The sequence below is a fragment of the Puma concolor genome, chromosome D4, assembly GCF_028749965.1.
Source record: "Puma concolor isolate L17-30 chromosome D4, mPumCon1.1.hap2, whole genome shotgun sequence".
In the NCBI taxonomy this organism is placed as follows: Eukaryota; Metazoa; Chordata; class Mammalia; order Carnivora; family Felidae; genus Puma; species Puma concolor.
The window spans coordinates 86,437,532-86,463,028 of NC_141679.1; the positions used below are offsets into that span (position 1 = coordinate 86,437,532).

Here is a 25,497-nt window from a genome sequence, read left to right on the forward strand (position 1 = left end):
TTGTTATTCTAAGACTGTTGTGTGAATAAAGTAGGATAAAGGAAATGAATAATTATGGGATAATGCAATCCTGTATACCCTGTGTCCTTGAGACCAGGATTTTCAATACGGAAGAAAGGAGATAAGAGATGTAATACAGAAGAAGGTAAGTAAGTTAGGGGGAAAAAGTATCCTGAATTTGAATTGGAAATATCAGTATGAATTCCAGACTGTGGTCGTGAAATACCATTTACCGCTGAAAGAGACCAGGGCTTCCCAGAGAATTGCTTGATTCTAGGTCTAGGACAGGAAATGTTCAAGATGAGCCTGTACATCTTTCCAATACCAGTGAGGAAGCTATCGAGGACCAAGAGGGTCATGTCAAAAGGACTCAGGAGCCACCTAGAGGAAGAAGCTGCCATTGTCCAGTGATGGGATCCTTTGAGCTTCAAAAGAATAATATTTGGAATTGATTGAAACCCATCAAACAATGGGTCATCACTGGATGACATAGGGAACAAATTTATTACCTCAAAACCTAAGAAATAGAAAGAAAGAATCCAGTATTTGTCTTACCTTTCACTTTTGAACTTTTGAACTGTACTGGGTAACCAAATAGTGGGTAAGGATAATTTCAGTTAATAAGTGGAAAAGGAATGATAGAATTGGAATACAGTATCATCATTTTATAACCCGAGTGAGTTAATAGATCTAAGCATTGAGCATCAATAGCTACTGACACAAAAGGAGAGACGTTATGTGCTTCCTGATGAAACAGCACAGCACCACCTCCATTCCTGCCAAAGAGATCAAACCTGTGTCTGCTCAAGTCTCCGGGTGCAGCTGACAATTTGCAGGAAATGCCAAGGACAGAGGAACATGTTGACCTGAACTCTGAGTGTGGGGAACTGTGTAGATCAAATGGCCTGGATTCTCCAGCAGATACATTGTGAGGAAAACAAGGGATGGAGAGAATACTTGTAGATTAAAAGAAACTTGCAAATACACATCAACCTTTTATTTTATTTATATTATTTTTATTATTATTATTTTTTTATGTAATCTCTACCCTCAGCGTGGGGCTTGAACTCACAACCCCGAGATCAAGAGTCGCATGCTCTACCAACTGAGCCAGCCAGGTGCCACACGTTAAACTTTCAAGAGTGGGCAAGGAGTGCCTGGGTGGCCCAGTCAGTTAAGCGTCCAACTTCACCTCAGGTTATGATCTCACGGTTTGTGAGTTCGAGCCCTACATTGGGCTCTGTGCTGTCAGCATAGAGTCCACTTCGGACTATCTATCTATCCCCCTCTCTCTGTGCCCCTCCCCTGCTTGCGCTTTCTCTCTCTCAAAAACAAATAAACGTTAAAAAAAGAAACGGGCAAGATGCCACCATGATGCCCTGGTGCACACACTTGGGTGATCAAATCGTAAAGAAACTTGAGGTAAGTCAGGACCTCTGTTTCTCATGGCCGGAGGGAGGGCTTGTGATTGGGATGAGGCACAGGGAAGAACTCTGGGGTGACTTTTCTGAATTGTAGTAAACTATATGCAACATAAAATTTATCACTGTAACCGTGTCTAAGCGTACAGGTGAGTATGTTAAGTACATTCACATTGTCGTGCACCTGATCTCCAGAGCTGTTTCCTCCTGCACACCCGAAACGCCATACCCATTAAACAACTCTCCATCCCCCCTACCCTCAACCACCGAGACAGTATTTTTTGTGTGTCTGGCTTTTGCCACTTAGCATCATGACCTCAAGGTTTGTCCATATTGTGACATATGTCAGCATTTCCTTGCTTTTTCAGGCTGAATAATACTCCCTAGTGTGTGTATATACCCCATTTTTGGGGTCCGTTCGTGTGTTGATTGAGGTAGCTATTTCTTGACTGAGGTGGTAATTACAAGGTATTCATCTTATAATAAGTCATCAAACCGTGTAATTGCTTGATGCGGTTTATGTGAATGTGTGTTATTTTGTAATAAAAAGGGTTCAAATCATTTAAAAGGTCCTCAGTTTCTCAGCAGGGGTGCTCGACAGCTAGATTTCCATCCTCCTCCTCAGCAGGCTGAAAGCAGAGTAAAGAGCAAAGCTGGAACTTTGTCATCAATAGTTCATGGACATCCTTCTAGGTCAATAGGTATAGATTTAATTCTCTATTTTTTAAAAAAAAATAATGTTTATTTATTTTTGAGAGGGAGAGAAGCAGAGTACAAGTGGGGGGGGGGGCAGAGAGAGAGGGAGACACAGAATCAGAAGCAGGCTCCACGTTCTGAGCTGTCAGCACAGAGCCCAATGCGGGGCTCGAACTTGTGAACTGCAAGACCATGACCTGAGCTGAATTCGGAGGCTTAAGTGACTGAGCCACCCACGCACCCCTAATTCTCTGTTTTTAATAGCTGCATGAAACTCCAGAGTCTGAATGTACCATAATTTTTTTTCTCCAAACAAGTCACTTTTTGTGGCCTTTTTTGTTTCTAGCGCTTGTCTTTCTGTAGGTATGCGGATTGTTGTGTCAGCCATATGCTCATCTCACTTTTTAGGATAGTATCTAACTGCAATGCCTGATCTTGGATTGTGAAAAAATTGCTGTAAAAACTATTGGGATATTTTAGCAAATTTTGAATGTGGACTCTATGTAATATTAGATAATACTGTTGTAGCAATGATAAGTTTCCCGAGTGTAATAATTTTATCATTATGTAAGAGCATGGTCTTGTTCTTGGGAAAGAACATGTTGAAGGATTTAGGGGTGAAGAATCATGATATCTGCATTTTATTCTCGAGTGGTTCAGGAGAAAATGGTGTATATATAATTATATACATAGAGAAAAAGCAAATGAGGCAAGATGTTAATAATTAGTGAAGCTAGGTGAAAGGTTATAGAGTTCATCATACTATTCTTGCAACTTTTTTTTTAGAAGTTTGACTTTTTAGAAAAAGCAAGAGTTAAAGAACTTTTGTAATGGGTTGCTGCCAGATTGCTTTTCAAAAAGAACAGAGCAGTCTGTAAAGTCCTGTCGCTCCTGGTGGCACTGATGGACAACAAATGGCATCTTCCTGTTTAATTTGCATTTCCTTGACTGTCATTCTAAATTTGCCCCACACATGTTTCTGTGGCTCTAGGAGTACAAGTAGGAATGTATCTGTGGAGCTGATTGCCCTTTTGTTCTGTGAGCCTTCCTGGTCATGAGCTGGTGGAGTGATCTAAATGCAAATTTAAAGGTATCTTCTGTTACAAAATGTGCCACTCATTTGCCAACAACTTCTCTTGTTTGTTTATTTGGGGGTTGAGAGAGCCTTTATACTAAGGTTGTGGCTGGGAAGAGGGGATTTAGTCACCAGTGTTAGAGGGAGACATTCAGCATATGTAGAAAACAGTTGGGTTTTTTTTGTTTTTTGTTTTGTGTGTGTGTGTGTGTGTGTGTGTTTGTTTTGGTTTTTTTTGTTTTTGTTTTTTGCTTTTTAGCTAAGTAGCTTTCATTTATCCACACAGTAACCCTCTTTCTTTAGGGCCATATTGTGAAGTACTCCAGTAGGTCTCTCCATTCTGAAGGAGTCACTTCAACAGAAATGTTTTGTAATATGTGGAGATTGGCCGTTTCCCTAAAAAGCCTGGGTTTTTAGGGAGTCCTTGACTAGGGTGAAGGAGGGGGTTGAAGAAGGAGTTAGGATTAAGGAAGGCCTGGGCTCCTGGGTGGCTCAGTAGGTTGAGTGTCTGACTTCAGCTCAGGTCATGATCTCGCAGTTTGTGGGTTTGAACCCTGATAGCTCCGAGCCTGGAGCCTGCTTTGGTTCCTGTGTCGCTCCCCTTCCCCCCGCCCCACCCCTGCTGGTGTTCTGTTACCCTCTCTCAAAAAAAAAAAAAAAAAAAAAAAAAAAAAGGATTAAGGAAGGCATTGCCAGGTGGCTAGCTTCATTGGACATCCTGTTGAAGGCTTTATTTCCAAAGATAAGGAGAAGCCGTGGAGAGACTTGTTCATGAGTGTGCACCTCCGTCCAGGCATGTGTGCCTCACTGTGGAGGCTGTGCTGCATTCATTCATTTGTCCATTCATTCATTCACTGTGCTTATGTTTCCCAGTCCGTTCCCATGCAATCTAATATTAGCTTCAGGTGCACAGTGTAGTGATTCAGCACTTCCATACCATGCCTGCTCCTCACGACAAGTGCTGCTTGTGGACCCGAGGGCCCCATTGCCGGGCGTTTTTACAGAGGCCGCACCACATCCCCGGAAATGCTCCTTCTCTCCACGAAGCCCGGGCCTCTCCCCTGAGGGAGGGGCAAGGTCTTCTGAGGCTGAGAGCCACTGTGAAGGGGGACAGGACTGGCCGCCCTCAAGCCTCCATCCCTACCCACACCCTCCCTTTCTGGTAAAACTGCCTGGGTTGGAGCCCCCACACTTCCTGGGAAGGACGGCTGGTCAGCACCCTTTCCGTGCGTGTATGGCTTTGTACTAAAATGACACATTTGTAATCTGAAGATTTTACTTGTGTACGGACATATTCTTGTTCTGGACTCGGCTTCTTTTTTGGTCAGAATTGTGAGGATAAAAATGCACGAGAGACTTCGGAAAACCCTCAGATTGTGTGTTTGGGACCAGCCAGTCTGTTTTAAGTTTGGTGACCTCTGTTGTTGTTTGTTTTGAATAAAAAACCTGAATACACTTTCTGACGTAGGGTCTGAGCAGGGATCACAATATTTGAAACTTCCAAAACCGTGTGAGACGTAAAGCCACTATTTTCATAAATCATTTAGAAATTCGGTAGCAAGCCCTAGAAGTGATGGCAGGATGGAGAGGAAGTTTTCTTATTTTCTCATTAGTGGACTTTTGGTTCTCTTCCTAAATGACATAGCAAACATCCTGCTGGTTCTCCTGGGTAGGGAGTTAACTTGAGCCACAGGACGGATTTCCAAGGCCCTCTGAGCTTTCAGCATGAATCTCCTGTTTCCATAAGGCCGTTCTGTTCCCCAGGATGACAGAATTAATCCAAATGTGAGGGGGCTTGGCTAGCAGTCTCCACAGGTCTGGCAGGAGGATCGCCAGTCTGTTTGCACTGCCCGGGACATAGCTCTGGGCCAGACACGCAGACCTTTAGGCCTCCAGGCCTCAGTCGTCCCTTGACACCCAGGTTACAAGGGCCAGACGCACCTTGTGTGGACGTCCAGTGCCCCCTTACTGCTGGTGGGTAGACCCACAGGTGGAAGGACTCGATTCCCAAGTGCTTCTTCATTCCCAGCGCCTTTGCTGTCCCTCTCCTGAGCTTCCATTAGTGGCAGCACTAGCCCCTTGGAGGGGACAGAGAGGCTCTCCACGGAGGCCACCTGCTGACTTCCCTCTCCCGCTCAGCCCTGGGGATGGTACGCTTTGGCCTGCATCCTGTGCTTCTCAGGAACCCAGCGCTTTTGGACCACCTTTAAATTATGCCGAGAGGCAACCACAGTTCTGCCCCTTAGCCCCGGATTGTGGTTACACCTGACGTACTGCGTTGTTGTCATTTTTCTCATGTATTTTGGACATGAGGCTTTTTTTCATGACAGTATTTGTTGACCCAATGTAACAGCCTCCTTTAAGTGTTCTCTAGAGCAACTTTGATACATGAATATTCAAATGCATCAATAGTCCCTTATTTCTTAGCTCATGTATTGGTCAGGAGCCATAAGTTCACATCCAATACATGAGCCCATCTGTGTGACTTCGCATACATATGATATGTAAGTACAAATGTATGAACGCACACGTGGGTACAGTTTACCCTTGAACACACAGGTTTGAACTGTGTGCATCCACTTATATAAAGATGTTTTTAAATAAATACAGTACTGTAAATGTATTTTCTCTTCCTTATGATTTTCTTAATAACATTTGCTTTTCTCTAGCTTACCTTACTGTAAGAATACAGCATATAATTCATACAGTGTGTTAATCCGCTGTTAATGTTATCAGCAAGGCTTCTGGTCAACAGTAGGCTATCAGTAGTTAACTTTTGGAGAGTCAAAAGTTATATGCAGATTTTCAACTGTGGAAGGTTGGCATCCGTAACCCCTGTGTTGTTCATGGGTCTGTGGTATATATAATCTTTGTGAAAATTCAAAATAGGAGGTGCAGAATGCCTGGCACCTGACAGACGTTCTCGGTCTCTGTGTATGTGTTTCTCTCTCTACACCATACATAGATGCGCTCTCTCTATTTGCATGTATATATGTATGTGTATACACATGTGCATATCCGTATCTAGAGAGAGCACCGGCATATGCCAGACATTCTGCACTTCTTGTCTTACATATTCCCAAGGATCCTATAAGATAGAGATTATTGTCATCATTTCCTAGATGTGGCACCTGAGATTGGGAGAGAGGTTAAATCATGCGTCAAAGAGAATATTGCCGTCAAGCAGTGTTACCCAGACATACACCCAAGTCCTGCTGGTTCCAGGGCCCAAGTTCGTTCCCCTGCATCACGTCCTCCTCTTTGACCTGTGTGCCAGGGGCAGGGTATCTTCTTGCATTAGGAGGCAGCCAAATGCCCTTGGCTCTCCTTCCCTGGCCTGTCACAGAGGTGTCTGTTAACTGACGTCTGGCATCCCAGGTGACATGTGGAGATGGGCAGGTCATGTGAAGTCAGCTCAGTCTCTGCCTTGGCCTGGAAAGATCAGCAAGGATGCTTTCTCTTATTGCTGCCCGATGAGCAGCTAACGATGGGACCAGCCTTTTATTATTTTATTTTATTTTATTTTATTTTAATTTTAATTTAATTTAATTTAATTTTATTTCATTTTATTTTTAAGTTTATTTATCTATTTTGAGAGCGAGAGAGAGACAGAGAGAGAAAAATCCCAAGCAGGCTTCACACTATCAGCATAGAGCCTGACGTGGGGCTCTAACCCCTGAACCAAGAGATCATGACCAGAGCTGAAATCAAGAGTCAGACGCTCTACTCACTGAACCACCCATGCGCCCCTAGAACAGCCTTTTAATTATATGTGTTTTCTGTATTTACAGCATTAATGCTTCTCAAGCTAGCTGTGGTAAAGGGCCATTTTTTTTCATCTCCTATCTGTTGAGGACTGATACTTTAAAAAAATACAATAAAAATGTGTCAATTTGCTATAAAAGTTCCCAAAAGCTTGCTCTCAAATTCTGAAGTTCTCTCGTTGTGGGCTGGTGGAATAAATAGTTTGCGGTCCAGCATGGTCCTCAGATGCATCTTGAGCAGCACTCTACTGTATAATTTAGAGGAGGCTGAGACTTCAGAAGAAATGTGCAATTTCTATAAGCCACAGTTTTTAAAAAAAATTTAAATTTAGAGTAATAGATAGTGTCTCTTTAGCATTCTAATTTTTAATATTGTGTCTACAACTTTTTTAAATGCCAAAAGTAATTCATGCTTGAAGCAACAACTCACAAAGTACAAAAATATCCAAACTGAAAATGTTCCCCTTCATCTCAGTTCCACCCTCCAAATGACTATTATCAATTCTTAAATTGGGAGTTTGTCTCACATTAAAGAAAGAAGGATGTGGGGACAAGATTTACGAAGGGGGAAGGATAGGAGAGGCATTTTAGAAATTTTTTATTCTGTTCTTTCTTAATTTGTGTCTCATGGGAGAATGTGTTCTTACCCTGTATAGATTTAAAGTAACATGACAGCTGTCTTTGGTTTACGGTTTATTCTAATACTGATTCTCTTTTGTTACAGAGCCAGATCACGTTAATGGACATACCTGTGTTTAAAGCCATCCAGCCGGAGGTCTGTACTCTGTCCTTTAAATTGCTCTAAGCACTGTGGCTGGGAAGAGGGGAGTTAGTCAGGTTTCTTTCTTGAAGTCTCTATAAATGCATAACTGACTTAAGCCCCTGTTAGAGCATCCAGGAGCTTCTCATTCTTGATGGTGCTCGTTCTGTGAGCCAGCTGTTTGAATTCTGTGGAGAATTTCACTGAGTTGGGCCCACTCGGGTGAGGCTGGGGGCACTCGGTGCCCACGGCCTCTATGACCGAGCCAGGCCTTCCCACACTGATTCCTTTTCCCCTCCCTCCTCCTGTGAGGGAACGTTTTTTTCTAGAGAGCTTTCTTTTTGTTGATCCCAAATTCTGGTGGTTGCCTTGTTTGTGATTTCAAAACCAGTTGCCACAGCAAAACACGTACATATGTACATTAAAAGCATATGTACATTTTTAGAAACAGCGTATTCAATAAAGAGAAAAAAGTTGGTCTTGGTCTTTAAAAATATCCTGGAAATGTTTAGTAGTTGATAACAAGGCTTTATAGTTGTTTTAGTCAGCGGTCTTTTTTTGTTGGCAAGTGATAGGCATCCATTTCAAAGTAGCTGAATAGGCAGAAGAGGAGTTTAATACGAGGACAAAAGGGCACTTGGTGGAATCCACAGGCATGGAGTTCAGGCAGCTAGAGTGCCAACCAAGACTCAAGCCATCTCTGCCTCTTGCCTCTGCTGTTTCCTCTTTTTTGCTCTCCTGCCTTCTTTCCTGTCTGCTCACGTGGTCCAGGCTGGCCTCCCCGAAGGGCTCACATTTATGTGATCCTCCTTTAATCCACCTTCCAGACTGAGATGAGTAGCTCTCAACCCAGCCCGGCTGAGCCACATATCTAGTGCTGGTTCGTAATCTACGCCAGGGGTAGGTGACCAAACAGGCAGGCACAGCTGAGGGGACCCAGCCTGGTGAATGGGGTGCACATTTTAGAGAAGAGGGGTGTAGATGGGGAGATAGGTCAGAAAGTGTCTGCTGCAACCATGGTGTGAATTCCAGAACTATCTTGACATACAACCCTTCTTCTTATAGTATGGTAGCTGTTAAGTCTTTGAGAAAAGCAGCATATTTTAATACAAAGCCAGACAAAGGATTTAGGCCTTCTGAGAGCTGGCATCTGACCTACTGCAAATTAGGAGGAAACTAGTACCACTAGCTGCTCTCAGCATCTATGTGAGGACGTGGCAATGATTTGAATTAGTGTGTGTGTGCGTGTGCGCACGCGTGCACGTGCGCCTGTATGTGTGCATGTGCACTATGTTTATCAGGTTTGGGGAGCAGAACTATGTTTGCTTGTTTGAATTGGTTGACTTCCAATCTTTTACTGTTTTCTTCTAACATGGAATTATCCCCATTCTTTTTAAATAAAAAAAAAAACAAAACAAAAAAACAAAAAACCAGTCTACCTTTTGGAGACTTCTGGAGGAGTATTTGTATGATGGTTGCCTTAGTTCTCAGCTTGAAGCTGTTTGTGATCATGTTGTCCGCTTGGCTTTGATCTGGAGCAGTTTAAACATTACAGTCTTTATTCTTTGTCCTGAGCTTCTGGGAGAGGAGCCCAGCTTGCCGTGAGCCCTGAATCCTGAACCTACCTGTGCCCAGGGCTGGGGCGGCTGCTCAGGCTTGATTGTTGGAGGGAAAATGGTGGGAAGTTCTTTAGAGGCACAATTAGGGGCAGACCAAGACTTTTCCCTGGGGCACTGAGGTTTGGAAGGTGCCTCGTCCGAGACATATCTTGATTCACATTGTGATAAGACATAAAGGTGGTGATGTTTAGCTTTCAAGATTTTAGCTTGGAGCGGTGGTTGTCTATCATGGCTGCACATCAGAATCACGTGGGCAGCCTCTGAAACATGGGGTGCCCAGATTCCACTCTCAGCCATTGGATCTGGATCTCTGGGTCAGAGCCTGGAGCCCAGTCAGCCCTGTTTTGTGGAGGATTACCAGGTACTTCTGATAAAGAGTGAGGATTAAGAACTAATGACTTTGAGATATATGGAGAAACCCCAAACTTGAATGTCTTTGATCTATGTTAGCTAAAAATGGGAGAGTTTGTTGCTCATACTCATTGTCAAAACTGTGGTTAAAAGGAGGACCCTGGGAGCCGTCCCAGCTGTTTTGCTGTTGTTATTGTTGTTAGTAGACTGAAAACTGGAATTTTTCTTCTTGATGATGTCTGCCACATTGTGGCTGGACCACCCCAGAGTTGGAAGGACAAGAATGAAGGACAGCAGTTTGACAAGGCTTCCGAGGAAGCAGAGGCCAGCATCTGAGAGCAAGATGGGCACTCTGAGTGATCTGCCCTCCCAGAAGATGAGGAAGCCTTTGGCCTGGTGCCTCTCAGACCTGCTTATGCCTCAGAATCAGTTGGGGAGCTCTGTTAAAAAAAAATACAGATACCTAGGTCCATCCTTAGAGATTCTGATTCCATAGGGTTAGAGTGGGGTTGAGGATCTGTGTTTCAGTGAATTGTAGTCACTATTCTATTTGATAGGTGAATTGTCCTTTCTTTAACCAATGGGAGCCCTTGGTGCAGCTCCTGTATCCTTTTAACACGATCCCCTTGGTTTTGATAGCTTCCTTGCACTTTGGTGCAATGAGCTATGTCAGTATTATGTTGTACATTTCCTGCTGAAGACCTGGAGTCAGGTGTCCCTCAGGGCGCTGGTTTCTTTTACTGGTGAATAATATTCAGAAACCACAGTGTGGGTGAAAGGATGCTTATGAGAGGAGGTTGCAGTTGCTTTTAGGCCCTTTTGGTGGACAGGGTTAGGAAATATTTATTTTTGAAAGGAAAAGTCACGAGTTCATAATTAGGGTAGGTGGTGTTCTTTCTCCACAGCTCTTCCTTCCCTCCTCACCCTTGGCATGACTTCCCTGTGGGTGGTGTGTGTTTCTCATCCCATTGACTTTGGGCTTGGCCCTGTGCCTTGGGCACAAGTGACAGCATGCACGTGGCGAGTGGGAGGCATGGCCAGCCCTCTTGGAACTTCCACTCTCCGTGATGTACGGGTAGCTGTTGCTCGTTCAGCCTGAGTCCAAAAATGAGGATGTCATGGGTGACCCAACCTAACCCAAAGCCTGCACTCCAGCCTAACCTGGCCCCGCCCCAGTGAGCCCAGTGGAGGTTGGCTGACCCGCAGCCATTCTGCCGACCTCGGAGTGTGAAATTAATATTGCTGGTGTAAGCCTCTGAGATTTGAGGGTCATTTGTAGGCATGTGACCAATATAATGTTGGTCTTTCCAGTTCACATCTAACATTACAGTGTTTCGAGCTTAATTCCCTTGATTTTCATGGGATTTTTTAAAATATAATTTATTGTCAGTTGGCTAACATACAGTGTATACAGTGGGCTCTTGGTTTTGGGGGTAGATTCCCGTGATTCATCGCTTACATATAACACCCAGTGCTCATCCCAACAAGTGCCCTCCTCAGTGCCCATTACCCATCTCCCCCCTCCCCCTGTCAACCCTCAGTTTGTTCTCTGTATTTAAGAGTCTCTTATGGATTGCCTCCCTCCCTCCCTGTTTGTAACTATTTTTTTTCCCCTTCCCTTCCCCCATGATTTCTTTTACACTGACAGTTTGGGTTCCTAACAACATTAAATGATTACATTTTTGTATTATCCCGTCATATATATACACACAATAATTTTAAAAGGATAATATTAGTGTTACTATTACCCAGCAGACTCCTGATTGCAGTTTAACATTTCTTTGCAGTTCTCTTTGTCTTCGGCACCTTTTCTTCTTGTCTTCCCTTCCTTGTACCACTTCTACACCCAAGTGGGGCCCATTCCTTGACTCCTCCAAAAGGCTTTGGGAAGCACCAGGGCAGAAGGAGAAGGGTTATGCTCACTTGGTTCTGGAGTCTGCCTCCTGAGAGACCCTGTTGGATCCCAGTGCCTGGAACAGAGTAGATACTCAGTAACTGTTTGCTGAATGAGTGGAGAATGAATGAATGAGAAAAGTAGGGAGCAGAATGTTATCTGGCTGTGTCTGGCACATTGCCAAGGTGGGCACGTACCAATTAAGGGAACATTATGACCAGGGTGCTTGTTTTGTGGTGGAACCACTTCCCCCAAAACAAGGGTTTTGCCTGGTGAGCTCAGCCTTTGAAGATTCAAATTTCCAAATGCTGTTGATAACTGATGGTAGAACTGTGGCTTCTGCCTGTTTCTGCAAAGGAGACCACAAGAGCATCGGCCCAGGGCTTGGAGGAAGCTTGGCAGACGGTGAGTTAAGGATTGGCAGAGAGCAAGGAAAATGGAAGTTAGCGAGTATGGAGCCATAACTGCCCTGTTCCCTGGTGACTCTATCAAGTGACCAATTTTATCAAACACTGGCGAGTGAATGCAGATAGAACTTTGCAGCATAATGGCTCACAGCTGGGTTTAACCTCTATGCTGTGGCCCAGAGCCCCATCACCCCCGTGGTGGATTGGGTCACAGGGGTAGGTGGATTCCCAGCTGGCGGGGCTCGGACTGAAGGCTGCATTGTGAAGAAGGTCTTTCTGAGGCGTCCTGGTGGCGGTAGTCTCGTGTGGTACATTTTCGGGGTGGCATTTTGTCCCCACCAGTATTCCCTCCAAATATTGCGGTCATTGTGCCCAACTCCCAGCCTAGGAAAGTGAAGGCCCAGCAGTTTCCCAGAGGCCAGTGGAGCTGTCAGAACTGGTTTTGTCATTGGTTCCGATGTGAAGCGCATCAAGGGGAAGCGACTGTTCTTAGAATGTGCTGGAAATGGGCACGACCTGTGTGTCACTCAGCCTAGGGGTCTTTCCACACTGGGCCACTGGGTCCACTCACCTGCACGGTGCTTGAGAGCAGGGACTCATCCGACAAAGCCGGGCTTGAGTCCTGGCCTCACCCTGAGGAGCTCAGACTTTGGACAAGTTACTCATTCTCTTTGTGCTTGTTTTCTCACATGTAAAATGGGGGAAATCACACTTTTTACCTTACAGTGGGTGAGTAAGAACTTAGTACAGTGCCCTCACGCAATAAGTTCCCAATGACTTGTGGCCGTTTCCTCTCACTGGTGAGCAGTTGGAACAGGCTGCGTGTGTCACTGATGTGAGGTTGTGCCAGCAGAACATTCGGCGATGCCCATGTGGGAGCGACTGGCTCCAAGGAGGTGATGCTTTGAATAGTGGAGTGGGTCAAAACACTGTTCTGGAGTCCTTGAGGTCTGCGTTCACATCCTGGTCCCCAGATGGCAGGGAGGCTGAGGTCTAGATGACTTACACCCTGGTGCCTGAAGGCCCTGGAGACATCAGTGGGGAGAGTCACTCTGCCTTGGAGTTGGCACACTGGCCCTGAGCCTTGATGGCTGAAGGGGTGGTTTGGGCAATGGGATGGGAGTTGGGAAGGGCATTTCAGGCAGAGCGGATAACGCATTGAAAAGGCAAATCATATATTTAGTGAAATTTAACACTGCATTTGGTGCCGGATGGCTGGGGAGGAGAAAAGGCAGGCCTGCTATTCTCTCGGTTCTGTGCTCCTCAAGGGCACCATTGCCAGGGATGTTGGCACAACAGGCGCTTACCAGAAGGCAGCGTGTCATTCTCTTGCAGCTGGGGGCATGCAGGGTCATGGGTGTCTGGCAGGCCTGAGTATGAAGGAAACGAGCCTTAGTGGGTGCCTGAGTTTTTCCCAGTCTTTTTGCTGCCCCTGTGGACATTGCTCTGTCCCTGCTGCCAGAGTCCCCAGTAGTCTGACTGACTTTCGCCCATTTACTGACTTTCATTCATTTGTTCATTTATCAGTGTGCTGTGCTACATGCTGGAGAGACAAAGATGGAGGGGACACGGGCATAATCCAGTGAGAAGGAGGGACAGATACTTGAACATACAATAGACGAGTATTGTCAGGATGTAGAGGCATCGAGAAGAATGTGGGGTAGGGATGGGCGGGAGGCAGAGCTCTCTGTTGTTAGGCTTGGGGATTCATGGAGGGATTTCACAAAGGGAGTAACATGGACAGGTGTGTATTTTAGGAAGTTCATTCTCACTGCCTGAGACAGAACCGACTGGAGTCAGGAGACTGGTCAGGAGCTTTGCAAGAGTGTGTCTGAGGCCGGGGTGGTAGCACCAGAGAGGAGAGGGCCTGGTATTAGGCCAGTTATGAAGCTACTGTGAGGCCAAAGACGAGAAGAAACAGGCAAGAGAGGAGTGGACTGTGTGTTCGGGGAGTGGAAGGAAGAGCAGAGGGCAGAGGGGGAGGAAGAGAGCCTGGAAGCCAAGTGTTTAGCCTGGGAGAGGGAGGCTGGAAGGGCTGGAGAGGGATGTGCCTGGAAGACTCAAGGAGGGCTGGGGAACCAGAGGTCAAGCAGGGGGCAAAGCACAGATTTGGTTTGGAGTTGGGGAATGAGCTGGAGGCCAGGAGGTCACAGAGGGAGAGTGATGGCAGAGTGCGGGGTCTGCGAGGTGGGGTCGCTCTGGAGACTGCTTGATGGGATGTGGCTGTGCCTTCAGGGGGCTGCCGTGGGGGGGCGGTGAAGGTCTGTCCCGGAGAAGGGGGGTATGGTATGACCCGGGGGTGAGAAGGTACACCACCCAGTGTAGTGACGTCTCTGGAGACGAAGGCAGGAGAGGGTAGGAGGAGACTGTGGGCCAGAGCCAAAGGCCAGGGCACTGACAGCAATGTGGAAGGGAGTTGGAGGTGCCAGGGGTAGCCTGGACTTCCCCCAGAGGACGGCTGTGGGCCTAGACTGGGAGCCGCATGAGGTAAGGGACCAGTGTGTCACCAGCACCTGCCACTAGGCTTCAGGGCCAGGGCCTGGCACAGGCCAGGAGCTCAGGGGTAGCGGAAGGCAAGCAAGGGCTGGTCTGGATGGGCTTGGGCCCACATCCTGGCTGTGCTCACTGGGGCCCTGGGGGGAAGCTGGGGCTTAGAGAGAAAGGCAAATGGGTTAGAATGAGGAAGAGAGCAACATTAATGGATATTCGGGGACAAGAGGCTTTATCCAGAGAGAGCTTGCATCCCTGTGGGGCACTTACTCTAGAGAAGTTTCGCTTCACGCTTCCTGCCTCAGGGCTCGTGGCGTCTGAGCACCTTGACCTGCATCTGCTGGTCTGTGGAAGGGCTGATCAGCAGGAATGGGAGACTCCCTGCTGAAGTACACCATTTCCTCTGGGCCACATGACACGTTGCAGTGCAGGAAAACACTGCCTGTGGGTTCAGGAACCTGACCCTCTGGCCTTTTGTCTGGATGCCGGGTTGCCTGCTCTGAAGAAGCGGGCATTCCAGAAAGCCGAGGTCAGTGTTGGATGTCAGACAAACCCTGTGTGTCTTTGCTGCTCCTTGGAGTCACAGCATTTGGCCCTAGGAGAAGGGAAGCACGTCGCCAGCAGGCAGTTATTTGTAAAGAGGAGATCAGTTTCGATGACATCATTAAAACCCCTCTCTCAGGTCACATGCTGGGCAGTTTTCTCAGACCATTTATTTCCCTCCACTGTCCCAGCCTAGCCTGAGTCTCTGCCACCTTTCCTTCGGTCACATCTCTCCATATTTAATCCTGCCTCCCAACCTCCGTTCTGTATCCAGAGACATCTTTCTAAAGCCACAGTCTGACCCTTTCATGCCTAGAACCCTTTAAGAGGCTCCCTACTGCTCCTTGGATGCACACCTCCTTCACCCTTGCTGGTCAGGCCGTGTGAGGGGCCAGCAGCAGACCTCCCGGCCTCAGCAAGCCCGAGCCCGCTGCGCTGTGCTGCCCACAGCCTCCCTGGTCCCTCCTCCCCCCCACCCCCACCCCCGCCACTCCCGGTCCCAGAGATGGAATGAGCAGGTGGGAGCCCCAGACTGGGAATCATGCAGGTTCCCCTCATGCTCCCTTTCGTCACACCGTCTCCTGCTTCCCGTGCATAGCACTTTTCAGCATGCCAATACTATTCCCTCCATATCCTGTGACCCAGCCCAGTGCCCGACCCTGATGTCACTTGTTGAATGCATTGAGGGTGCGGTAGTGATAATAATGGTATATCTCATTGAATCCTCTTCTGTGCTGTAGTGCCTCCCTTGGTTCAAAAAACTGAATTCGGTAGTAGGGGGGTGGTCCAGGGGCCCTCCACTTGGGGCCAAGACACGGGGTGGATGGCTCCAGCGCGAGGCCCGTCAGCGCTGATGTCGGCACCGGAAGTCTGAGCCACAGCCTCTCATCTGTTAATTGCTCTGAGTTTGCATTTGTTATTTGCTTCTCATTTCCTGGTAGTTGCTCTACCCACCATAACGACTTCTTGTCACAACAGAAGCAAAGTGGAAAAGGCTTCCCCCAAACTCCATTCAAGATGTGGGCAGAGGTTGGAGTCCCTCCCTGGGCGCCAGAAAAACACTTGGCCTCGTGGGAGGGGAGACCCGCGGGGGCAGGAATCAGGTCTGCCTGCAGACATGGGCCAGCAGCGCATTTGAGCCAATGAAACCACCACTTTGCACCTTCCAGACTCATTTTTTTCCCTCTTCTTGGGTGTGGATATGACAATAGTGCTGGTTAGAGACCAGATTTCCTTTTAAATGAATTAATAACATAAAACAGAACCTTTGGTGAACAGCTGTTTTTATCCATGGGGACTTGGCTCCTGGTTGTGATTTTGTCTGCAAGGAAAACAAGGTTTGTGAGGACTCTGTGTTAAGAGCAGCTGCATGGTTCCAGTTTGATGTGATGGGAGGACCCTAAGCTTCAGAGGCAGGAAGGTCTGCATTTGCAACCCAGCTCTGCTACTCTCTAGCTGTGTGATTGTGGCAGGCTCCTGCACCTCCCTGTGTCTCCATTTCCTTATCCTTAAGTAGAAATGATGTCTGTCCCAGGCAGATGGCCTGGCACATGGCAGAAACTCACAGGGTATTTCTTCTCTTTTGAGAGAAGTCAGGGATGTGACAAAGAGAAAACGAACAACAGTGCTATTACGTCAAGCTTAGAGGGACCCTGGGCCAGCAATGTGTCAAGCTGTCCGAGGAAAGGACTTTCTCTGTCACTGCTGGGGTCCCTTACTCCAGCCATGGTGGCACATTACAGGATCAGTACTTGTCAATACTTGTTGAATGAATGAGAGGCAGGTAGAAAAGCATTTGTTTCTGTATTCCCCAAAGCTTAATTAAGAGCTTGGGCTTTGGAGTGAGAGGATTCGGTATGTATCCGTGTGGCCGTGCTCAACTCGCTTACTGTCTCTGAGTCTCAGTTTCCATTTCTGTAAAATGGAGTTGATAATAGTACTACTTCAAAAAATTGGACATGAGAACTGAATGAGATTTTTTTCGGCTTGAGGTGTGATAGGTATATAGCAAACCATGCGTAAATAAAGCCAACAATTTGATGAAGCCTTCACAACATTTGTGAAGCCATCATCGAATCAAAACAATAAACATACCCATCACCCAAAAAGTTTCCTCTCACTCCTTGAAATCCCTCCCTCCTTTCCCACTCCCGCTATGGTCTTCTTGAAATTTAGGGAGAATCAGTTCTTAAAATGTGTTCTTGTATTTCAAATTGTCTTGGCTATTCTAGTCCTTTGCATTTCCATATGAATTTCAAAATCAGCTTGTTAGTTTTACAAAAATGCCTGCTAGGATGTTGATTATGATCACACAGAATCTGTAGATCAATCTGGGGACAGTTAACATCTTAACAATAGTGGGTCACCCGAACTATGAACACACTATGTGTATCCACATATTTAGGTCTCCTTTAATTAAAAAAAATTTTTTTTAATGTCTATTTATTTTTGAGACCTAGAGAGATAGAGCATGAGCGGGGGAGGGGCAGAGAGGGAGGGAGACACAGAGTCCGAAGCAGGCTCCAGGCCCCGAGCTGTCAGCACAGAGCCTGACGTGGGGCTCGAACTCACAAACTGCAAGATCATGACCTGAGCCAAAGTCAGATGCTTAACCGACTGAGCTATCCAGGCACCCCAGGTCTTCTTTAATTTAAATATTTAAGTAATGTTATAGTTTTCAGTGTGCAGATCCTACATGTCTTTTGTCAGATTTGTTCCTAAATGTTGTATTTTCTGTGCTGCTATAAGTGGTATTTTATTTAAATTAAATTCCAATTGCACGTTGCTAGTTTATAGAAATATAGACATTTAAAAAAATTTTTTTAAGTTTATTTATTTTGAGAGAGAGAGAAAGAGAGAGAAAGCACATGAGCGTGAGTGGGTGAGGGGCAGAGAGAGGGAGAGAGAGAATCCCAAGCAGGCTCTGCACTGTTAGCACAGAGCCCGATGTGGGGCTTGATCCCATGAACTATGAGATCATGACCTGAACTGTGAGATCATGACCTGAGCCAAAATCAAGAGTTGGACGCTCAACTGACTGAGCCACCCAGGCACCCCTACAGACATTTTAAAAATTGACCTTATGTCTTACAACTTTGCTAAACTCACTTATTTTACTAGCTCTTTGGTAGGTTCTCAGGAGTTTTCTATACAGATGATGAATTCTGTGAATAACAACAGTCTTCTTTGTTTCTAAACTGGATGCTTTTATTTCTTTGACTTGCCTTATTCACTGGCCATAACCTCTACTACTGTGTTGAGTAGAAGTGGTGGGAGCAGATATCTTTGGCTTGTTTCTGGTCTGGAAGGGAAAGTAGTCTTTCGTGGTTAAGGATGATGTTAGATGTTGGCTGTAGGTTTTTCATTTGCCCTTTATCAGGTTGAGGCTATTCCCTTCTGATCCTAATTTGCTGAGAATTGGGAATTATCTGGAATGGATATAGATAGGGTTTTATCACATGTTTCTTCTGTATCTATTCATATAATCATATGATTTTTCTTTTTTAGTCTGTTACTATAGAGAGTTGCATGATTGATTTTTGAATGTTAAAACCAACCTTGCATTCCTGTGATAAACCCCACTTGGTCATGATGTAGAATCCTTTTTGTATATTGTTGGATTTGATTTGCTAAAATTATGTTAAGAATTTTGGCATGCGTTCATGAGGAATATTGGTCTATATTTTTCTTTTCTTGTAAAATGTCTTTTTCTGGTTTTGGTATCAATGTAATGCTGACGTCAAAATAAGTTGGGAAGCATTCCTTCCTTTTCAGTTTACCGAAGGAGTTTATGTAGAATTGGTATGCTTTTTTTTCTTAAATATTTGGTAGCTTTCACTAGCAGAGCCACACGGACCTGGAGTTTTCTTTTCAGAAAGGTTTTTGTTTTTTTCCTTTTAAATAGACTGTTTTATAGAGCAGTTTTAGGTTCATAGTAAGACTGGGAAGAAAATACAAAGAAAGAGTTCCCATATATTCCCTGCCCCTGCCCCTCCCCCACCACATGCACAGCCTCCCCTACTGTCAACATCCCCATCAGAGTGGTACGCTTCTTGCAAATGATGGTTGTAAAAATGTAAAAAAATGTAAAAAATGCAAAAAAGAAAAGATACATCATTTTTACCCAAAGCCCATAGTTTACATCAGGGTTCATTCTTGGAGTTGTACATTGTGGGGGTTTTGACACATGTGACGCAATGACACATAGCCACCATGATAGTATCATACACACTTGTTTCACTGCCCTGAAAATGCTCTGTGCTCTTCCTGTTCATACTTCTCTCTCCCCAACCTCTGCAATTGCTGATTTTTTTAAGTGTCTCTATAGCTTTGCCTTTCCCAGCATGTCGCAGAGTTGGAATCAGACAGTGAGGTAGCTTTCTTTCAGTTGGTACTATACCTGCAAGGTTCTTCCACGTCCCTTCATGGCTTGATGGCTCATTTTGTTTCACTGCTGAGTAATATTCCATTATTGGGAATTGCCACAGTTTATGCATTTACCTGTCCTAGTGAGGAATATCTCGGCTTGTGTGAATGTACATTTTCAACTCCTTTGGGCAAGGAGTGCAATTGCTAGATTGTTGTGGAAAGGTTTTTAACTATGAATTCAATTTCTCTCATAGATATGGAGCTATTTAGGTAGTGTGTTTTTGTTTTTAGTAAGCTGTGGCTGTGTTTTTTTAAATGAGTTTGTCTGTTTTATATAAGTTGTTAAATGTTTTTCACATGAAGTTTTTCATAATATTCCTTTACCTTTTTTGTTTGTTTGTTTTTTTAGTAGGCTCCACGCCCAATGTGGGTTTTGAACTCATGACCCCTAGATCGAGTCACATGTTCTGCCAACTAAGCCAGCCAGGCAACCCTCCCTTATTCTTTTCATTACCTGTAGGATCTGTAATGATTTCCTCTTTCTCATTCCTGGTGTGGATGGTTTATGTCTACTTTCCTTTTTCCTATCAGTCTGGCTAAGTTTATTGATTTTATTGATCTCAAAAAAGAGCTTTTGGTTCCATTAATATTTTTCTCTTTTCTGTTTTCTTGTCCATTGATTTCTGTTCATATTTTTCATTATTTACTTCTGCTTACTTTGGGTTTAATTTGCTCCTCTCGTTTTTTAAAGTAGAAGCTAGGTCAATGATTGAGGCTTTTCTTCATTTCCTTTTTTTTTTTTTATAGAAGGAAGTCTATTTTTTATCTTATTGATTTCTTTGTTTTTTTAAGTTTATTTATTTATTTTGAGAGAGACAGAGAGAGCAAGCAAGCAGGGGGAGGGGCAGAGAGAATCCCAAGCAGCCTCTGCCTGTCACCATGGAGCCTGATGTAGGACTTGAACTCACAGACCGTGAGATCATGATCTGAGCCAAAATCAAGACTCGGATGCTTAACTGCCTGAGCCACCCAAGTGCCCCTTGTTCATTTCTAGTGTAGGTGTATAGTGCCGTAAGTTTCCTTCCTAGCATTTCTTTAGCTTCATCCCACACATTTTTATTATCTTTTAAAGAGATTTTTAAAGTACATACATAAAGTACATAAATCTTAAGGTTGCAACTCAGTGCATTTTTACAAAGTAAACAAATCATACAGCTGCCGCCACTGGATGAAGATATAGAATGTACCAACACCCTGGAAGCCTGCCTCATTCCCTCCCAACTCATTAATGACCTCCAAGTATAACCTCTACCCTAACTACTGTCGGTAGTCCAGTCTGTTTTTGAACTTTATATAAATGGAATCCTGTTGCACATACTTTTTACCTATTTTTTTTTTAACGTTTATTTATTTTTGAGACAGAGAGAGGCAGAGCATGAACGGGGGAGGGTCAGAGAGAGAGGGAGACACAGAATCGGAAGCAGGCTCCAGGCTCTGGGGCATCATCAGCCCAGAGCCCGAGGCGGGGCTCGAACTCACGGACTGTGAGATCATGACCTGAGCTGAAGTCGGACGCTCAACCGACTGAGCCACCCAGGCGCCCCTTACCTATTTTTACTTAACATTACATGCATGAGATTTGTCATGTTTTTGCGTTAGCAGGAGTTGTATCCTTTTGCATTTCTGTATAGTATTCCATTCATTGTGTGAGTAGACCGTATTTTATTTACCCTTTCCAATGTTGAGGCATATCTGACTGGTTCCAGTTTGGGGCTCTTATGAGTCATATTGCTGCAAACAAATGTGAACACAGCTTGTTAAAGTCTCATGAGTGTATTTCTCATGCGTGTAATATCCAGGAGTGGAATTTCTTGGTCGTAAGGAATGTGTGTGTTTGGCTTAATAGATACTGCTACACTGTTTTCAGAAGTGGTCACCCCCACTTGCATTCTCACCAGCAGGTTGTGAGGGTTTCGGTTGTTCTGTCTGCACCTTTGTCAACACAGGTCTCATCAGAGGATGAATTAAAATTGAGTGTAGAGTTCACCTCCGTGTGTTTCCCTTCCTTCTTGGGTCTTGGGCCCTCAAATCCTGGTGGCTTTGGTGGCTGTCCATCTTTAAATAGCCAGGCTTTTGTTGTTATTTTATCCTCATTTTTTAAAAAGTCTTGGGGCGCCTGGGTGGCGCCGTCGGCTAAGCGTCCGACTTCAGCCAGGTCACGATCTCGCGGTCCGTGAGTTCGAGCCCCGCGTCGGGCTCTGGGCTCGGAGCCTGGAGCCTGTTTCCGATTCTGTGTCTCCCTCTCTCTTCTGCCCCTCCCCCGTTCATGCTCTGTCTCTCTCTGTCCCAAAAATAAATAAAAAACGTTGAAAAAAAATTAAAAAAAAATCTTTATTTATTTATTTGTGAGAGACAGAGAGTGCACAAGCGGGAGAGGGACAGAGAGAGAGAGGAGAGAGAGAATCCCAAGCAGGCTCCACCTGTCAGCACAGAGCCCGGCCAACCCAGGGCTTGAACTCACAAACTGCAAGATCATGACCTGCGCCGAGATCAAGAGTTGGACGCTTAACTGACTGAGTCACCCAGGCACCCGACTTTATCCAGTTCTTACAGATAATCTGATATTAGTTACTCTATCATAAACAGAAGCAAAAGCCTCCTTTATTTTGAAAACTATCTTCTGTGGGAAAATACGTTATTTTTCTCAAATTATATGCAGGTATCATTCTACTCTGAAAGTGTGTAGGGTAGCATAACGTCATCTGGATGATGACAGTTTTCATTATCACTGTGTTCTGTTGTCTACTATTTTCCCCGAGAAAAGAACGTATAACATCGTACCTTACCTTTATGACTCTGTGCACCTGTTTGCATTTACATCAAACCCGGCTTAAGTTGGGAAGCATCAAATGAAGAGAGTGAGTGAAGCTCACATAATCTTTGGGCTAACTTTCGTAACCCAAATTCAGGCGGCAGCAATAGGACCCTTGGCAGTGATCACGTGACGCCTGGAAAGGGGAAAGAGCACCCACCTCCCAAAGATGCGTGGCGGGGAGGAAACCTTTGCGGGGAAGAAGCCTTGACCTGGAAAGGCCTGCCATTTCTCCACACCTGGTCTTGCCCCAACACAAAAGCCTTCAAACTTGCCAGAGAAGTCGCTCCTGACAGGAGAGAACTTGGTGAAACCACAGAACTTGGACCTGACTGGGGCTGAGCTGTGGCTCAGAACAGAGGAAGGAGATTAAAGCAGTTCCTGTGTCAAACGACATCATTTCTAGAAGAACTGACCTGTCTTCTGGCATTTTGAAGTAGGTCACGGAAAGAGTCAGCAGCTGCGCCGTTTCTTTTGAAATGCGTTGCACAAACTATTAATGATAGCGTCGGCGCATCCAGCTCCTGTTGGTATCTGTTACCTGCAAGTTGTCAGCATCCAAGAAGAATTCTTACATTGTGAACCTCTTTGGGGGAACTTCCAAGTCTTCAAGATGGCAAACAGTTTCTTTGCCAAGCTAAATTTTGACCGAAAGGCACGTCAAGGCTATCTGTGCGTGGATGAAGCTTCTGCTTTGTCTGGCGACACATCTGGTTTTGCAGCTTTGATGAAGCCGGGAGGCCCACCTGCCACTGTGGCCGGGACTTTCTGTGCCAGCGTTGATGTCAAAGACTGCGGTGGTCCTGAAAGCCTGCTTTGAAAGCCTGCGATGCTGTCAGTGCTGGGGCCTTGAGTTCCAGCCTTCTCGGGAGGCTTTGCTGTGAAATGGAGCAGAACAGAAAGCTGCTTCGAGTACCCAGGAGTTCGCTGGCTTTCCAAAGGACAAGTCTTGAAGTACTTGACTGAACTTCAAACTGAAAGTCTCCTTTTTTTTTCTTTGAAAGTAAAGGAAAATACACAAAACAGAGAAAGAGGAATTCATTCATGACTTGGCTTGCTTTCTAGATATTTTTGGCCATGCGAACGAGGTAAATCAATTCACCACTATAGTTGTTTCTGAAAAATGGGTGGTTTTGGCCATGCTACCCTCTAGAAGAGGAGACTGGGCTGGACAAGTCTGTAAACTTTCTGCTGCTGGAAGAAATATTTGTGCAGCCTGGGCGTGGCAGAGTCCTGCTAAGCCGCTAGCAGCAGAAATCTGGAGACACCTGGGAGCGGTACCCTTCTCTTTGGAAGGCTGGCGCTACTCAGCCAAACGCAAAGAGGGAGTTCGGATTCACAGTCCTTCATTGGGGACAACCCATCAGTGAAGGAGACCTTTGTAGTCCTCTCCCCAGTGGCTTCAGGGAAGAGAAAATGATGAGGCATCGATTCAGCTGGAAAACTCGTGGAGGATGGCGCTGGTCCTTGACATCTGACACCCGCTGACTCTCATCAGTGGGCTTTGGAGCGATGGTCTGATGGGACGCTGCCTTCCTTTGGGAGTCAGGTTTTCCGCAGCTGTTGGTAAACAAAAAAGTCAGGTTGACTGAATGTCGAGGTGTCATGTGTCAAGCAGCACTGTGTATGTTGAACGTCAAGGCTTCACAGTAGTAACTTTGCATTTAGTAGTATTAATTATACCTGTATTTACTGAGTGCTTATTACTATGTGTCAGTCAGCATTCTAATAATTTTGCACAGATTGAACCATTGAATATTCACAATGATTTCATAAGGTAGACGCTGTTATTATCTACATTTTCAGATGGGAAGACTGAGGCCACAGAGGTGAATCGATGTCAGGGGTCAGGGGTAGAGCCCGACGGCCTGTGCGAGGTTCCATGTGTCAACTCCCGGTAACTGCCTCTCTGGTGCCTGGCAGCAACAGGAGCCGCATTATGGCTCCTGTTCGCCCTTTTGGCACAGTTGGATTTCTTTTGATTCTTTTCAGGACATTGGTACTAATTTTTTATTTTTGCTTGAAAAACATCGGAGAGAAATAATCTCCGAAAAGATTTTCATTTAGATTTAATGTTAAGATAAATTGTGTGCAACTTTTGACATGATTGTTTGCTCACATTTTACTGGGTAGGGAACCCTTAGCTTTCATTAGATCCTAAAACTCCAGGGCAGGACCATATTATTTAGTGTCTCTGTCTCTCAAATGCTGGGCACAGTGCTGGGCACATAGTATTTGCTCGGTAAATTTTCACAGATGCACTGACTAAAAAGTTGCTGTGCTTCAAGAGTTGGTCCTCCACTATCTGGAGAACTCCGTTTTTCAAATCACTTCGCTTCCTGACAGTTGATAGAGGATACCTCTCATTCAGTCAACAGTTAGTGACTCAGTACCTGCTGGAGTGATGCCTGCTGCCTGAATGAGTGACGGCTCCTGCAAATTAATGGCCCCGAATTGTCCATGTTTAGACGGACTTTGCTTGCACACAGACTTAGGACAGATGTGGGGACACCTGGCCATTAGGAAGTGAACTTCACACTGCTATTTGGGGTCAAGAAAGATCCCCTAACACGGGAGCTCATTCCACATTTTAGAACTCTTCCTGTGGTCCCTGATGTGTGCCTCCTTAAGAAATGAGGGTTGGCCTCTGGAGGGCCCCAGATAGCCTGTGATCAGTCTGGGCTGTTTGGGTTCTGTAGAGGTGCCCCCAGACCTCCACTGGGTGGGAGGAGTCCCAGAGCTACCATGGTCCCTTCCTCCCGGGTGGTCATGGCAGGGTGGCTGGATCCAGGTCTCCACCTTGGCTGGGCTCTGCCCGGGTGGCTGAGCGTGTGTGTGGTGTTCCCAGACCAAAAGCCTACGTTTTATGGAAGTACCTTTCCTCTAGACACTTAGAATTTAGTAGGGTGTATTAAGGAAATTGTATGTTTAACTGGAAAAATCTAACTGCATTTTAAATCCTTTCTTTATATCTGGCTGATATTTAAAAAACCATTTTGGTGACTTCTGACTAGGTTCATACCTGTAGGCAATCGAGACAGTTAGGTTGACTCTTTCCCACCCCAAGATGTTTAAAAAAATAAATAACTGTTTAATGGGATTTTGCATGCCAAGGTTTAGGCTGAATATAAGAGCATAAGAATGGGTTTGCATGTAATGGGAAGGCTAACAAGCCATCCCCCCTCAACCCCCAGCCTCCCTCTCACAGAGTGGTCCTGGCAGCCCCTTCCTGCCTAT

The 25,497-nt window shown here is 45.5% G+C and overlaps 1 protein-coding gene across 16 annotated transcripts in view; it reads left to right on the forward strand.

Moving 5' to 3' along the window:
- The window catches only part of RALGPS1 (Ral GEF with PH domain and SH3 binding motif 1), a 313,342-nt gene that overhangs the window by 96,741 nt on the left and 191,104 nt on the right, over positions 1-25,497 (forward strand). For 15 of the 16 annotated variants that reach the window (XM_086684052.1, XM_086684055.1, XM_086684054.1 and 12 more), the window contains one exon: positions 7,681-7,731. The exons of the other annotated variant lie outside the window; for it this stretch is intronic. In XM_086684052.1, the coding sequence (XP_086540178.1) occupies positions 7,681-7,731 (51 nt within the window). The remainder of the gene's footprint in view (positions 1-7,680; positions 7,732-25,497) is intronic. 16 annotated transcript variants of the gene reach the window in all.